Below are 17,500 nucleotides of genomic sequence, written 5' to 3'. Positions count from 1 at the left end.
GGCGCGATGAATGTAAGAAAGTGGAGCAAACGTTGGAGGGTCAGAGACCCAAGATGGTGGGTGGGGGGGCAGGCCTGACGGTGCGCAGGCAGCGGGCGGGCGTTGGGCGGGCAGTGGGCGGAGGGTAGACGTAGACGGGCGGGGAGAAGAGGACACGTGAAGCGCATAAGGGCTGCCCGGGTGCCGCGAGGTGCCGCGCCGTAGGAGGGCCATCAGGCAACGTGCCGCGCACCACCACCGCCGCCATGCCTTGGCTGATCAGGGCCCACCACCCTACCAACACTGGTACACAATACCATCCTAAGATTAATGAAGCACAAGAGAGTTATAAAAACGCAATCATACTTCACCATCTAGGAAAGTTACTTGATCCAATGTGTGACATACATCAAGTTGCATTCCCAGTGAGGTACGAGGTGATGAGTGGGAGGGACGCCCACAATGAGGCGCCCCATCTACCCCTACAACCCAAAACTGGAAGTCCACTGTACAAGCAGGCTGACGCTGATGCTAGCAGTGGTGGTGGTGGTGGTGGTGGTGGAAGTACTTGTGGTGGTGGTGGTGGTTGTGGTGGAGTTGGTGGTGGTGGTGTGGTAGCAACAGTAGGAGGAGTAGATGGTGGTGGTGGAACAAGAAGTAATTTGGGCGAGATAGTCCTGTAATAGGCCACACACCACAATTAACAAAAAAAATTCTAAATATATTCCCTGATGTTCAAAGGTAGTAATTCTGATGAAACTTTTAAAATAGATAATAAGACTCTATGCCATTAGTGTAAGAACATTTTGAAGGTGAACACAACATAAAAAGGAAAAAGAAAAATTTCACTGTAACTAGTGTATATATGGGAATAGGTCCAAATGGCATAAAAATAAATATAACATTTATTATTGACAGTGAATTTGAAGGCTTTTTTTCCTCATTTTATTAAAAGCGTTGAATAGAAAAATGGCAAATATTACAAGTATACAGGAATTTGTGATCTTTAGAAAAAACAAAATAAAAAAATAAACAATGAAGAAATACTTTATCCCTACAGAAGAAAAAGCAGTTTTGTCCACCTGTAGTTAGAAAACCTACCACCTACCTCAAACATTGTCTCACATCAGGTTAACATTTAGTAACCTATTCGAGACCTTTTGTTCTCTTATTAGATTGCAATTTTTTGGAGAATTAATTTTCAGAAATGAAATTAATTCTAGGAACTTACAATTCATTACTTAATGTTTGGCCTTTAACAGAAGAAAAAATATAAATATATTAATGAAGGTATTCAAAGTAATTCTGCCAACTTTCATTTGATAATGTGACACTGAGAAAAAAAAGGATAATGTCACACAGAACTAAGCAAAAGAAAATCTATAGAAAACAAAAGTTCATGAAAAAAAAAAAAAAAAAAAAAAAAAAAAAAAAAAAAAAAATCAAACAAGCACTGAGAGAAGGGGGAAAGAGAAAGGCAGATCAATAGAGAGAGAGAGAGAAACAGTGAGAAAGGGGGAAAAAGATTAGAAATTCCTGAGATACTGTGAGATCTTGACAACTGACCACCATTAGCAAGAACTGGAACCTATCATCTATTGCACAATTAGCCATTACTGAAACTATGTAAAATAAGCACATTTTGGATAATAAGACTAAAAAGAAAAGACTTTTTAAACAGCAAATTTAGAATATTCAAACCTATAATACACAAAAAGTTAAAATCAAAGAATGAAAAAAGAAAAAAGAAAAAGAGGTATATATTTACACAAAGAAAAGAAAAAGAAAACCCCCATTACTCTTTTCCCTGTAACTGAACTAACTCAATGACTGCCACTGTCCATAGCTAAAAAGACAAAGCCACCCATGATCGTGCTCTTTACCTGGATCTTCTGCCTCTTCTGGGGGGGGAGCGGTACCGGTCGCGGCGAGAGCGGCCAGTGGACATTTCAACTCTTACACGCACACCACACAGGCGCCTGTAATAAAAGGAAAACATGGATGCAGTTATCACAAACGCTTTTGGAAAAGTATGAGCATTGCAAGATATCTTTATATTGTGCCTAGTTGGGTGACATTGTGCTGGGACAAAAGAAATGCTTGAAAACAAGGAATTAGAACTAAGAACTACTACCATAAAATTTTAAACTAAATCCATTCTTCATCTGAATCAATCAATAGGAAGAAATATTCTTATTATTGCTCAAAATTACAAATATTACTATTTTATGCTGGTAAATTCTCTTAGAGGGATCCAAATGTTAGTTTTGAAACAATTAACATTTCCTTGCAATATGTAAAGAGCACAAAGGCCTGGACACACTTTTACTGAATTAATTCTATGCTCTCTATAAAGTTATAAAAGGATGTTAATGTAAACCAAGAGCAGACTTTTGAATATTGTAACATTCAATGCTATATATATGTTCTGGGCACCCAAGAGAGAACTGTGACTTACTGAAAATTAAGAAGAACTCAAGACTTTTGAATATTGTAACATTCAATACTATATATATGTTCTGGGCATCCAAGAGAGAACTATGACTTACTGAAAATTAAAAAGAACTCAGACTTTTGAATATTGTAACATTCAATGGTATATATATGTTCTGGGCATCTAAGAGAGAACTGTGATTTACTGAAAATTAAGGTGCTATCACATGAGAATTTCTTTTAACAACTTTTACAATCTACAAATAATTCTCATCAAGAACTATGGACTTGGGTCTGTCATAACTTTGTTTAAAACAAATCAGAGGCTTGCTGCTTTAGCTAACTTTAACTCACAAAGAAGGTATGGTTGGCAAAAGTAAATATGAAGATACAAAATCACTAAACATGAAAAGAATAAAATACAACACACAAGCATAATACAAGTTTAAAAACAGGAAAAATAATGACAAGGATAGCCGAAATGCAAAATTAAATGTTAAGAAAGAAAAAGAAATGAAAGAAGAAAGATAAGAAAAAAATAGAAGAGGATAAGAAAAAGCAAACTTCTTCAAAATGAAAAGCAACAACTAAGGACTAAATGAAGTGAAAGTAAATGCCACTCACGTTCCATCAAGGGCACGCACAGCATCCTCCGCATCTCTTGGGTCTTCAAACTCCACAAAGGCAAACCCAGGGGGGTTGCGGGCGACCCACACATTGACTAAGGGCCCGTATTTAGAGAACGCAGACTCCAGCTCGTGTTTTGCCGCGTTGTTGCCTAGGTTGCCCACATAAACTTTACAGTCCATTCTCATTCTTCTGCAAAAAGAGAGAAAAAGAAATCAAAGGAGTGTACACTATAGGACAAAGGATGAAGCAAACCAAGAGTATGATATAACCGAGTGGGGAAAAAATAACAGAAAAGGAAACTCAAGGTAAATATACCTAAAGGAGATTTTTTAAAAACAAAACACTAAAGAAGAGCGTAATACAAAATACACTATCACATATTGCAACAGATACAGGTCATGAACCCTATTATAAATTACAAAATACACACCTGAAAGAGCAGTACACACCTGCACAGGTAGTCAGTGCTATACTGTTATGTGTTAGCAAGGCAAACTGGCACAAGTAATCAATATCGCATTACCGAGAACCAGCTTTGCGGCAGTTGGTAAATAAGTAATAAGTTATTCACTTTTTATCAAGTTTATCATTTTCTTTTTATTCTTTTAATTTTTTTTAACAAACATGGATAAGCAATGATACAGTAGCTGATATTTACTGTATCCATGTATGTATGTGCACTTGCTTCCTCTCTCTCTCATTATAAATATATATTATAAATTTCACATATTCTACACATGTGCACACATTTCTTTTTTTTAAGTAATAATAAAAAATGAGATGTCTATATGCTCTATCTTTTGGTAGAGGTTTATTTTCCCTTTGGTGGAGGGCCACAGGTGTAGAGGCCAGTGACAGTCACATATGTAAAGATGTTCTCCTAATGATGGATGTGTGAATGTTTTGTAAGCAGTTACCACACACATATATGAAATCTCTAATTTTCATTCCTTTACCTATATAACTGTTATTGTTACTGTAGAATAACATGGACGGAAATAGTAAAACCACATGAACAGAAAAATAAGAAAAGAAAAAACAAAGACACTATGTACACCTCAAGTAACAACAAACAATTTCATTACCTAGAGAAGATTTTCTAATCTACATGTTTCGAATATTAAAAAGAAAACATTCAACACTGGTGCCCTTATTGTGTCTGGTAACTCGGAGAGCCCGAAATAAGATAGGGTTTATTGTACTAGATAATCGAGATGCTGTTTCTTGCCAAACACACACACAGCTTGCCAAGAATGCAGTTGTACAGTTTGATAATGGGCAAGAGGCCCTCTTTCACCCCGTTTCTCCCCTTGCTCTCAACACAGGATGTCTTCTAATCATTTGTATCTTGGAAATAAGGTGTTCAATACTTTGTTAGACATGACCTTCAGAGATGGAGGGAATGGGAGATAAAACCTACAGTGATCATAATGATGACTGAAAGTACAAATACACATATCAGCATACACCCTGTCACAAAAATGAAAGCTTTACCAAATGACTCAGAGCTGCTGCTAAAGTAAAAGCATGTAAATCAGCAATTAATACTGCTGAGTTTACAACGTTAAAGTCATCAATGATCTTTATGCTAATCTTTACATGAATAACCAAACTAATGAGTTCATTCATCAGTAACACTGTGGCACTGAACTGTTCATTTTTTATATCTATTTTTTTTTTTATCATCATTATTTCCTTTACTAGTTAGAATGAGCACAGTCATCTTTTCTATATATATCTTTCATATTGATATTACTTTGTGGCATCTATGGATAAATTTTACCAGTAAGTTGTAAGGAGGATTAAAATTAATAGAGAGCAGTGTACACCCTATAGATAGGATAAAAACACAATACAATGTGTAGAGAATGTCTCACCCTCTGCCTAAAGCATGGATGAATTCTAAACAAAATAAATTATTTTTTCCTATTTCTTTGAAAATATAATAAGTAATGAAAATTTGTCTACTTATTACTTCCCTATGTAAAGCTGTTCTGTGAATTACTTACATATGGTCAGGTATATTCAAACCCAATGCCACTGTGAAAATGTGATGTTTGCTTTAATGTATTTTGTGAAATGTATCTGCCACGATGGCTCCACAAGTGCTCAGCCGCCAAAGGGCCAATTGGTCGTTGATGTGCCTTCACCTGATTTTCCCTTTCCAAGAATTTTTAGGAAAAAAGTTTCTTTCTAATGTTATTAATAATGATGCTATTATTGCATCTCTAAATGCTTTTTTTCTATACTTTTTCTTGAAGTTTGAAAAATCCCAGCTTCTGTCACATTCTGCTTACACACTATTTAATCATACTATAATAATAATATGAGGAGTAACAAGACCAAATGCTGCAACCTCTGTGTGTGTCTCAAGCAAAGGCCAATAAATCTTTCCTTTATATCCCTGGCTTGATGCAATATAAGCTGGTTCACTGATTGAAGATAAATACTGCAAGGAGGTCAACAAGCTCTATCTTGTGTGAGTATACAGTACATTGTGGAAGTTTCCTCTGCTTTGCTATAGTGCTTAAATTAGCTGAAAATCGATAGATTTGCCAACTTTCATAAGATATTGTGGTCTTACCTTTCCTTTCATCATATTATTCTAATTATATAATAGTCCTGTTTGATACACTATTTATGGTTGTTATCCTAGTTTTCTCTATTTTGCCTGGTACTATTTTACCTACAAAAGCACGTAGACTGACTGACTTCCCTCACTAACAATAAAACAAAAATCCCAAAGACAGAACATATGAAACCAGAATATGAAAAATATAAATATACAAAATGAGTCTATAGAGTAGAACTTAAGCCCCCTGCTTAATCTTTATGGTAGAAAATTACCAAGCTAAAGTAAACAAAGGATAACATTTTTGTAGAGGACAAAACATTACTGCCTTTGGTACAAGAAATAATCGGCTGAGATGAATGGTAATGCCACAAATAAAGGAAAAAGTCCACTTGGTAGCTCTATTTTGCCGTACATACTGAAGTGAAGACAATGTTTGCTGGTGGGGGTGAAGGTGTTGGGCGTGGTACCCCCATCAACCCTCTCCAAGGATAGGGCTCTTTACGGTACTGGGTCACAAGCTCATGTTCCATCATACATATGTATATATATATATATATAGACGTGTAAATATATGTATGTATGTATGTGTGTATGTATGTATGTATGTATGTATATGAATATATATGTATATATGAATATGTATGTATGTATGTACACACACACACACACACACACACACACACACACACACACACACACACACACACACACACACACACACACACACACACACACATATATATATATATATATAAATCTATCTATCTACCTAACTACCTAACTACCTACCTACCTACCTACCTATCTATATGAACTGATACTGGGTTGAGAGAAATGTAAGACAGATTGGACATACTGGGTCATGAAGGAGTGTACAAGATCAAACTGGGTCATGTCAAAAAAAGAATAAAGAAAGAAGAAGAAGAGGACAAAAAAAAGAAAGAAAGAAAGAAAGATCCCTATTATATTATAAACATAATAATTACTATAATGTTATAAACATTAGTAACAGCAAAATAAGATAACGTAAAATAGTTTCTTAAATCAAAGAAAAGGGTAAACGGTCGAGACAGGCAATACTCGTAACTGGCTCATTGGTGACTTAGAACAAATGTAGCCATCTATGTGTAAAAACAATAAAACAAGTAACTCACAGTGGGCATAGCATGTATGTACATGTCATGCCCATTGGCATTGGGTTAAATTGAAAAAAATTTGGGAAGTGGAGTTGGGGATAGTCTCTGGTGAGTGTGTCCATACTGTAAAGAATTACTGAACATTACCACTGCCTGACCAAAAGCAGATCTTTGTGGTTATAAGAAGAGTTATATTTTTGTGTCCTATTATTTCACACACACACACACACACACATGTATACATAATACAATTATATAAATATATATATATTTTTTTTAGCTTCACACAGCCATCCAATTTTGTAATTATCATTCCTTCTTTTGCACTAATTATTCATATAGTAATATACATGAATCTTTTGATACTTTCTATTGTAAATGATAAAAATATTGATATCAACTGTATTGAATAGAAAAACACATTTCCCCCCCAATTCAAGGAATGGGGAAATCGGGATTGGTCACTAGAGCTACTGATACTAAGGCTACTCCTTACTGGCTGAGTATATTTGGAGCCATCTGGTTGTATCAAAAATTCACAAAAAACTACATGGGACAGAATATAAATCCAGGTCAGCTGGGTTAAGTGTCATTAGGCTTTTCTGCAAATGTTACATGTTGCACAACTTCTTAATCATCAACTTGTGAAGGGAATACCAGAGATAAAAAGTTTTATTTTTGGTCATTCTCTCCAATACAGGCAAAATTTACCTGAAACTATAACAAAAAAAATATATGTAATACATATTACAAGTCATATATTACATAAATGTTGGTATGTATGTATGTATGTATGTATATGTCTATATGTGTATTTAAATATGTATATGAATATATATATATATGTATATGTATATCTATAATATATATATATATATATATATATATATATATATATATATATATATATATACATATATACATATATTTGTATATATATGCATATATATACATATCAATTTATGTATATATACACATGTGTATGTATATATATAAAAATATATATAAATATGATATATATATCTATTTATTTATCTATTTATCTATCTATCTAAACACAAACACAAACAATGTATTTATATTTATATGTTTGTGTACATATGTATATGCATATATACATATATACACATATATTTATAATATATATATATATATATATATATATATAAATACATACATATATATACACACACACACACACATATATATTTATATATATCTATATATAATATATATACATATATATACATATATATACATATATGTATACATAAATATATACATATATATACATATATAATGTAGATGTATATATCAATATCTGTGTGTGTGTGTGTGTGTGTGTGTGTGTGTGTGTGTGTGTGTGTGTGTGTGTGTGTGTGTGTGTGTGTGTGTGTGTGTGTGTGCATCCCCTTGTTCTTCTTTTCTGGGCTACACTTAGTCTTTTCACATCAGCAGAAGGGTACTGAAACGTGCTATGAGGTGCACATGGCCTTATTCTAAATTCCGAAGTAAATTCAATTAATTGTTGTATGATAAGAAACTTTCAAATATTATAATTCAAGAAATAACGATATCAAAACGATTTTAAAAGGCAAGGGATTAACAATGCACTGAAATATTTGTAATGTGAATAGCACTATGCATATTTCAAACATCTCAACCTAATTATTTTCACTGCCTCTCACACATCATAAGCAATATTGTATCAATGCAAGTAACACATGTTTGACTAAACTAAAATAAAAGAAACATCAACAAAAAGATAAGTTTAGAAAAAAATCGTAAGAATAAAATAAAAAAATGGAATGTTAAATCAAAATCCGGGTGTGGTGGCTACGTGTAATGTATCATTATTCTTGGGAGGTATTCTAAACAATCACAATAAAACAAAACCATATAATTTCTCCCTCTCCGACATATATATCAAGCCAGAGGCCAGTGAAAGGGCGGAAAAATTGCAAAATTAGACTCGTGCAACGGCAGATCGTCCGCCATGATGCCGATCGAAGAGCACCGTCACACGTCGCCCTCGATCTCCCCTAATTTCCTGCTCTCCGGGTCAAAGGACCAAACCGAAAGGCACGTCAGTGCATGTACTTAGAGTTCAATTCGGGCAAAAAATTGAAAAAGCGGAGCCACGTGAGCTTACCAAAGAGAAACTTTGAAAAAAACTTCGGCAACTGTTACACCTTGTCGCTGGGAAGACCTTCTGATGGCGTCGGAGGAGCATGCGCGGGGCCCGGGCAGGGAGGACTTTTCTTTATTGATTTACAGCCAAATTACTCCATATTTCGTGCCGATCGACTCAATTACAAAGACCTGCCTGCGTTTACTAAGTTTGTTACTGGTGCAGAAATATAGATTTGATTCTGGTTGAGGGTGATACGTGGCTATACCTGGCCAAAGGAGGGCATGTACTGTAATAAAGAATAGGATTTGCGACTTTTCAAGGTGTAACGGGTATGAGCACATTTAATCCCTAATAATTACATATAGATGAAGTAACAGCGCTGAAACTATTATCATTTTGTCACATTCATACACGTCAATTTTCGAAGATTACTATAATTATTTCGAGGCGATTACGCAGATCTAGATAAAAAACGGTTAGGATATTGTATTACAGTATGAACTATTACTGAGAAAACTATTACTGAGAGAATTGATAAGAAATAAACAGGTGTACCGAACTCACACGCATCGCTGTCTGTACGTATGAATATACATGCATACATGCATATACATACGTGTATGTACATATATACATATACATATACACACATATATATATATATATATATATATATATATATATATATATCTACACACACACACACACACACACATATATATATATATATATATATATATATATATATATATATATATACATATATGGAAATGTGTGTGCTTATGAATATGAATTAAGAATATATATATATATATATATATATATATATATATATATTTATATGTACACACACGCACACACACACACACTAATGATATACATTAGTGTGTGTGTGTGTGTCTTAACAAAACACATAGATATGCTGAATTTCCACTCTGTGTCCGTTTAGATATATTATATATATGTGTATATATATAAATATATTTACGTATATATAATTTATATATATTACATATAAGTGTGTATATATATAAATATATTTACGTATATATAATTTATATATATTACATATAAGTGTGTATATTTATCTATTTACTTATATTCATATTTATATTCATAAACACACACTTCCATATATATACATATATATGCATATATATATGTACACAGTGGCGTGCTGGCTCCAAATTGGCTGGGGGGGCACTGATCGTTTTTGGCGCCCCCCCCTCCTAGAGAACTATGCTTTAGGTTAATCTCTAGGGACGCAGCTATGCCGAGTTGTCATCTTGTTTACATTTTGTTTTGGAAGGCTTTTGGCGCCCCTTGGTTAAAAGTGTCCCCTGACTCCTGGTCGCAGGGGGGGCCCGTGCCTCCCCCCGCCCCCCACCCGGCCACCACGCCACTGTATATATGTATATATATATAAATATATATATATACATATATATATTCATACATATGGGGCCGCCGTGGTACAGTGGTAACGCGCGCGGCTGTGGGCCGGAGTGTAAGCGCACGGGTTCGATTCCCAGCCACGGTCCGAGGTTAGGAAGGGCAACCACTCGGGGTAACGGTCTCTACCTGCCAGTACCTGCCTGCCTTTCACGGGGTAAGGCCGTCCTAACCCTTGTCCAAAAAGAGAGTTTCGTGACATTAAACCGAATATATATATATATATATATATATATATATATAACACAAACACAATAACGTGTACACAAAGATGAAAGGAAAACAGCCACAGTAAGAAAATTAAATTGAATTGTAACGTTCACAAGTTCCTCTTCAGACGAATGATAAACCAAAATGGTTGGTTTATCATTCGTCTGACACACACACACACACACTTATATGTATTCATGTATGTATCCAACACTCAGGTCCAGAGTAGATTATGAAAAAAACTATATCAGCTTATGTCAGTAACGCTGCATGTCCTAGGAACTATATTCGTGAAAGTACAATCACTGTTTATAAAGAAAAAGAACTAGCCAGCTGGAAATGTACCGGGCACTTAAAAAAAATCGTTGATTAGAAAGAAGTTGGTTATCCATTGAACGATGTGCTGTATACTGATCTGCGAGAAAGAAAAGTCATTTATCCTAAAGTCACTGGTTAGGACATTTTTCCAACATGCGTGATTTTTAGTTTAGTGGTGGCAGCTAATTTGGACGCCATTTTGCATTTTTGAGTTAACAGGAGGATCTGTGGGGTATTCTCTTATACATATTCTTCAGGGCATTGTTCCAGCCATTTCCTAAAAAAAATAAAATAAATAAATAAATAAACTTGTTATGGATTTGTTCCGGGTTAAACCTTCTCAGTAATAGTCTACTTGGGCAACGTAATTCAGTCAATTCATCTCGGTATTGCCTCTCTCCACTAACTTAAAATTTTGTTTACCTCACCTCTGTTTATAATGTCCGTTTTACTTTTACCATTTCCTATTTCATCGTAGTCCGCTTCGAGTCCGTTCGAGTCTTACTAAAATATTTATACACACACACACACACACACACACACACATATATATATATATATATATATATATATATATATATATATATATACATACACACACACATTTACACAAGCCCTAAAAAATACGAAAGAAATGAAGAAAACGCAATATCTGATAAGTAAAGGCACAGACTCATTCACAGATTCATTCCCTGAGTTTTGTTAGTAGTTGTTATTGGTAATAAATAGAACAAATACAACAGCCGTTCTCATTATCTTCTCCCTATTATCATGTAACGATCCAAACCGTCGTTACAGTGCGCAACGAGTCGAAGGCGCTCGTCGACGGGGTTAAGACCTGTTTATATGTCCTTTTTATATTGGAATGGTAGCGTGGGAAAATTTAAGGACTTATGGGAAAATCGACTTGATTATTATAATGAGACGGTTATTACTTATTTGATGTTCGTAAAAGAAAGGCAGGCATTGTTTTGAAGGATCGTTAAGAAAAATCCACACAGGGTAGAAGAAATATTCCCCTTTATTTGGTAAACCACACAGGTACGCAATACTGCAGATCTTAACTTAGATGAGGGTACAAAAGAAAAAGGCTGCCGATCCATTCGTCTGCTCTGCCGCCCGTCCTCTCGCTTTCCGAACTGCCTCTCCTCCGTTCACGGTCGTTCCGTCTGTTTTCCCCGACCTCTGCTCTCCCCAATCTTCCCCCGACCTTGCCTTGCCTGCCCTGCGCCTGAGGCTGTCACGGAATTCCAGGCGAACGATCTCGGACGGTAGTTAAGAGGGCAAAGTGATGGGAGAAGGGGTCGTTTGTCGGGTCAACGCTGTGAGATCTTCGTAACTGCAATCTATCTCGCTACATCCCTCCCCAGGCCTGAGTAGGGAGCGCAGCCTCGGCCTGACGTCGTACGCATTGGCGGTTGCAATCCCTGTGTGGTCCATCATTGAAGACTATCCAGGGGTGAGGGTATTCCAAGCTCCAAGGGTGAATCACGGCACAGCCAAGATGCGTCGTCGGGGCGTGGCGAGCACCCGTAGGATCCCTGCAAGTGTCCATCCTTCAGGGGCAAGCGGGTACTGCTGCAGACTACCTCGTCTTGAGACCGCCTCTGGGTGGCTTCAGATACGATCACAGAACTGGATCTGGGGAAAGAGTTCGGTTGGATCAGGCATTGAATCGGTACCGACAAAACTAAGAAAAGTTCTGAGTTGCTGAATGCAGTTTACTAAATGGAGGTATATTTTTCATACTTCTTATGTGTGGAAATATTAAAAATTGAGGGAAGATCAAATACGAAACATGAGACATAAAACATAAAATATATACAACACAAGACATAAAACAAAATACATACAATGTTAATACATAAAATAAGAGAAGATAAAATGTGTGCACTGAAAAATCCAAAAGGGGCAAAAATAAACAAGTGAGATACAAAGTATGTATGGACAGTGACAAAAAACTCGGGAACTATAGAAGCGAGTTCCATAAAGTAAAACAATGCTTAAAAGTTCATATGACTGGGATCGACGCCGAAACAGACTTCCCACGGAGATCGGGAACCAACGCCGAAACTGACTCCCCACGGGAATCGGGAACCAACGCCCAAACTGACTCCCCACGGGAACGCAACAGTGGAAAGACTCACACACCAATACGTATAGCAGTGGACTTGGTCCAAGGGCTCTGCTACGGTTCATGGGGGAGGACTGCACCGAGGAGGGCGGTATCCAAGAGAGTGATAGCAGCTGCATCGTCTGAGGGTCTCGCTGGGGGAGATCGGCAAACTCTAGCTCACTAGGTGGGTAGTATGGTTTTATCTGGTTAATGTGAGCTTTATAAAGTGGTGAATCGGCTCCAGGAACACACAGCAGAAAAGTTACAGGGTTAAGCTTGCGGGTAACACGGTAGGGGCCATCCCATTTCGCGGCCAGGCCACGTCCACGATTACCTCGGCTCCGTCGTAAAACAAGCGTCCCCACTTCCGGCTTGAACTTGCTTGGGCGAACCTTGGCATTGTATGTGCGTGCCCAATTTTCTCTTGCGCGCCGCGTCGCCTCTACGGCACACTGACGTGCTACACGCAGTCGTTCAGCGATATCTGCCTCGGTGTCAAACACAGTGTCATTTGTAATACCAACCGGGAAGTGGCCATGGCGGCCAGTTAGGAGGTATAATGGTTGCTCACCTGTGCTGCGGTGGATGGCACTATTAATAGCGAGGCGTACCTGTGGTAGGAAGGAGGGCCAGGATTCAGGTTTGTGTTCTATGAGAGAATATAAAGCATCCTTCACCACACGATTCGTTCTCTCAACCATTCCATTCGACTGGGGATGATATGCAATGGTGAATCCAAGCCGGATATAAAGCATAGCACAGACTCGCTGAAAGAGGGTTCCGGTAAATTCTGCTCCATTGTCTGTGATCAGATGTCTCGGTGGGCCAAAGATCGTCACGAAATCTTCAATGAAGGCGTTCGTTACCGTGTTTACATCTCGTGAGGCTAAAGGAATCAACTGCAGATATCGGCTGTGATGATCAACGATGCTCAGGACATAGCGATACCCCGAAGGGGTATCGCTATGTCCTGAGCATGTCCTGAGCATGTCCTGAGCTATGTCCTGAGCATAGCGATAGGTCAGCAGATACCTTCTCTAGGGGATACGTCACATCACCAGGACACTGCAGTCGTGCTCGCCTCTGCAGTTCCCCGCGACGTCGTTGGCATACCTGACAAGCTTGGACATATGAACGCACTTCACGTAACATATTAGGGAAGTAAAACATATTGCGAAGATTAGTGTAAGTCCTGTAAATACCCGGATGTGTAGCCAGGGGAGGCCAGTGTGCAAGCTTTAATGCAGCTTGCCTCAGCGATCGAGGAATCACCAGCTGGTGAATAACCTTTCCTGAGAGATGACGGACGTGATAAAGGCAGCCATCTTTCAGCTCAAACTCATCAATAGGTAGAGGGATCCGCCTCTTAGGTAATGATCTTTCTTCCAGTAGTAGGATGACATCTCTCCACATTTCATCCTTCATTTGTTCCTCTCTCACCAGAGCTGGATCTATGGTTGTAAGATCTGCTGCAGCAACATCTTTGACAGTGCTAGTCGAAATGGCTGAAATATCACGCGAAAGCATGTCGGGAACATGATTTTGGGATCCTTTCTTGTAGATCAGCTTAAAATTGTAGTAGCTTAGCTCATGAGCATATCGGCTCAATCTTGGTGATTTGGTCTTGCGGTGGAATACAAAGGTAAGAGGACGATGGTCTGTGTATATTGTAAAAGGTCTGCCATATACATATGGATCGAAAACTCTCACGCCCTCGACGACTGCTAAGGCTTCCTGATCAATGGCTGGATATCTACTCTCAGCATCTTTAAACCTTCGTGAGTAGTACGAGACTGCATAAGGCGCGCCATCCAGAGATCGCTGCATCAGGCATGCTCCCAGGGCCTCCTTGGATGCATCTGTATGAATCTCAAATTCACCTGAGAAATCGGGCTTCCTCAATACAGGATCACGGGTCAAGATATCCTTCAGTTGATCGAAGGCATCCTGTTGTTCTTTCCCCCAGATAAAGTTGGCATTCTTTTTGGTGAGTCGTGTCAAGGGAGAAGCAATGGCTGCAAAATGAGGCACGTGACGTCTAAAAAATCCGGCAGCACCGAGGAACCGTCTTACTCCCCTCACTGTCCTAGGGGCAGGCATCTCGCTAATGCTACGTGTTTTCTCGGGGTCAGGACGTATGCCGTTCTCGTCAATACAGAACCCAAGGAACTTGATGCTGGTTTTCACAAAATCACACTTCTCTACATTCATCTTGAATCCTGCTTGTGAAAGGAGATGTAGAGTTTCCTTTAGATGACTGAGGTGTTCATCGAATGTCTTGCTGTGGATGATCACATCATCTAGATAGGCGAGTGTATGCCTCCCAAGGACGCTGCCAAGTACGATGTTGATCGTCCTTTGAAAAGTCGTAGGGGCTGTTGCTAGTCCGAAAGGTAAGCGGACGAACTGAAGAAGCCTCCTGCCATCTGAAAAAGCTGTCTTTGGTCGATCTGCTTTCTCCACCTCGATGCTCCAGTAGGCACTTCTCGAGTCCAAACAGGTGAAAATTCTGGTATCTCCAAGTTCGTCAAGTAACTCGTCGATGCGTGGGAGTGGGTATGTATCAGCCACTGTAACAGCATTCAGCCCCCTATAGTCCACACAGAATCTAAGGGAGCCATCCTTCTTGCGCACAAGCACTACAGGGCTTAGCCAGGGGCTGTCACACTCTTGGCGAATAACAGACTTGGTAGATTCAGGGAGCCTCCACTGCCGATTAACGATGGGTCTCTCCTCCCGAGTCACGATCTTATGCTTAATCCCTGGCACTGCTCCAATATCTTCTTTGGTGCCGGTGAACAGGTGCTTGTACCGAAGTAACAGCTCTCTGGTCTGGGATCTTTGTCGCTCCTCAAGATGATTGAGAGGAAATTCAATGTCCGAGGCAGATTGTTGGCAAATGTCATTGATAGGGAGGTTATCAAGGGTGGCTACTGCGGCTGACGGGCTCAGGTTTATCTCTGGAAAGATTGTGAATTCATCGCCGTTGTAACCGAAGTCGTAGCAGCCATGAATGAGGTCAAATGTATCCTCCTCATATGCATCTGGGGTTGAACTAATCTTCACCTGAGGGCTGGTGTTATCATTCAAGTGCAGGGGGATGGCATCATCACTGGGGGTGGCTTCGCTGGATCTTGCAGACGAGAAGACTTCTGCAATTTCATTAACCATAGCGATGCGGGCCCCGCTTTTCAGGTGATAAGGTTTGAGTCCGCTGTTAACGACCCAAACACAAAGGTTATGATCGGAAATTTGGGCGACAGTAGCGGGTGTTAGGAGGAATCCGCGGGTACGTCCTGCAATCATTCCCGAAGTCAACTTACAATTCCCGGGCACCCGAGCGGCTATGAAGCATGCAGACCTAGCAGGAACAACAGCAGTATCCTTGCAGTGTACAGGGTAATCCTCCCTGCAGTTAGTTGTCTTGCTAGGTGAGGTGTGAATGATGCCGATGTGAGGGCTGGGTTCGTCGGTGAAGATGACAGGTGTTTGGTGGTCCTTAAGCTGCAGATATGATTGCCTTGGTCCTTGGTAGACGACAATCTTGAAGTTGAACCGTCGTAGAAAGTCCATGCCAATTAAGAAGTCACCTGGGTAATTAATGTTGGAGACACAGGACACACGGTGCCAGCACGAGATTCCGGGGGAAATCACAAACTTTAAAGTGACCTCTCTTTCAACTTCGACAGGATCGCCGTTTACTCCTCGCACGTATCGGCCCGAAACGCTGACACGACGTACTTTTAGTGAAGCTAGAGCAGATGGTTTAATCAGAGAGATCCAGTGTCGAGGAAGCAAGTGAATATTCGTCCCTGAATCTGCAGGTCAACAAGAGGACGCCCAGATGTCTGTGCGGCTTCAATGGAGTAGATCGTCGGTGCCGACTCCAACACTTCTATATTCGTCAGAGAAGCTTGATCGCAACGTAGCTGCTGCTGTCGTCCCGCGGAAGGAGTCACCAGCAGTGGGAGGGACGTAGGTCTGGCCCTGCTGGCAGCTCGGAAAGGGGCATTGTGATGCGTAATGCCCGTACTGTCGGCAATTATAGCACCGACGATCAGCAGTGTTAGTGGCACCCGGTGCAGGGACAGCATTCCGCGACGCTCGGCACTCACTAGTGTCATGACTGCGTAGCTGGTGAAAGTGACACCATTTCCCTCTTCGTTGATGAGGTGGAGTTCGTGGTGGTCTAACAGTAGCTTCTACAGGAGCTGCCTGAGGTTGGCGAGGGTAGGGTCGGCTATACGGACGTGACTGGTCGCCATCCCTTTTGTACGAGTTCCGACAATTCCAAGCTCTTTGGGCAGCCTCGACGAGCTGGCTGACACCTGCTCCTTCAGATGTGGAAAGTAACTCACCCAGCCACTGAGGTACTCCTGTCAAGAAGTATCGTTTGACAAGTTCGTCTGGGTCCCCTATTGCCTCCGGATGATCTCTCCACCCCTGCGACACTATTCCATCCAGTTGCATATAAAAATCCCAAGGTGCTTGATCTGGCGTCATTTTGTGCTCTCCTA

At 39.5% G+C, this 17,500-nt stretch overlaps 1 protein-coding gene across 4 annotated transcripts in view; it reads right to left on the bottom strand.

The window, feature by feature from the left end:
• The window catches only part of LOC125024523 (serine/arginine-rich splicing factor 3-like), a 13,451-nt gene extending 4,430 nt beyond the window's left edge, over positions 1-9,021 (bottom strand). For 2 of the 4 annotated variants that reach the window (XR_007114767.1, XR_007114766.1), the window contains exons 1-4: positions 8,906-9,021; positions 3,037-3,231; positions 1,863-1,958; positions 1-656 (exon numbers count right to left, since the gene is read on the bottom strand). The exon at positions 1-656 is cut by the window's left edge and continues 33 nt beyond it. Coding sequence is in view for 2 of the 4 variants with exons in the window: in XM_047612316.1 (XP_047468272.1) it covers positions 1,863-1,958; positions 3,037-3,227 (287 nt within the window). In the remaining 2 variants the exon portion in view is untranslated. The remainder of the gene's footprint in view (positions 657-1,862; positions 1,959-3,036; positions 3,232-8,905) is intronic. The other 2 variants (XM_047612316.1, XM_047612317.1) reach the window with 1 other exon arrangement.
• Positions 9,022-17,500: the final 8,479 nt, after the last annotated feature.

This window comes from Penaeus chinensis, chromosome 43 (genome assembly GCF_019202785.1).
Source record: "Penaeus chinensis breed Huanghai No. 1 chromosome 43, ASM1920278v2, whole genome shotgun sequence".
NCBI classification, from domain to species: Eukaryota; Metazoa; Arthropoda; class Malacostraca; order Decapoda; family Penaeidae; genus Penaeus; species Penaeus chinensis.
The sequence above is the reverse complement of the archived record's forward strand: the minus strand, read 5'-3'. Positions and strand labels throughout refer to the sequence as shown.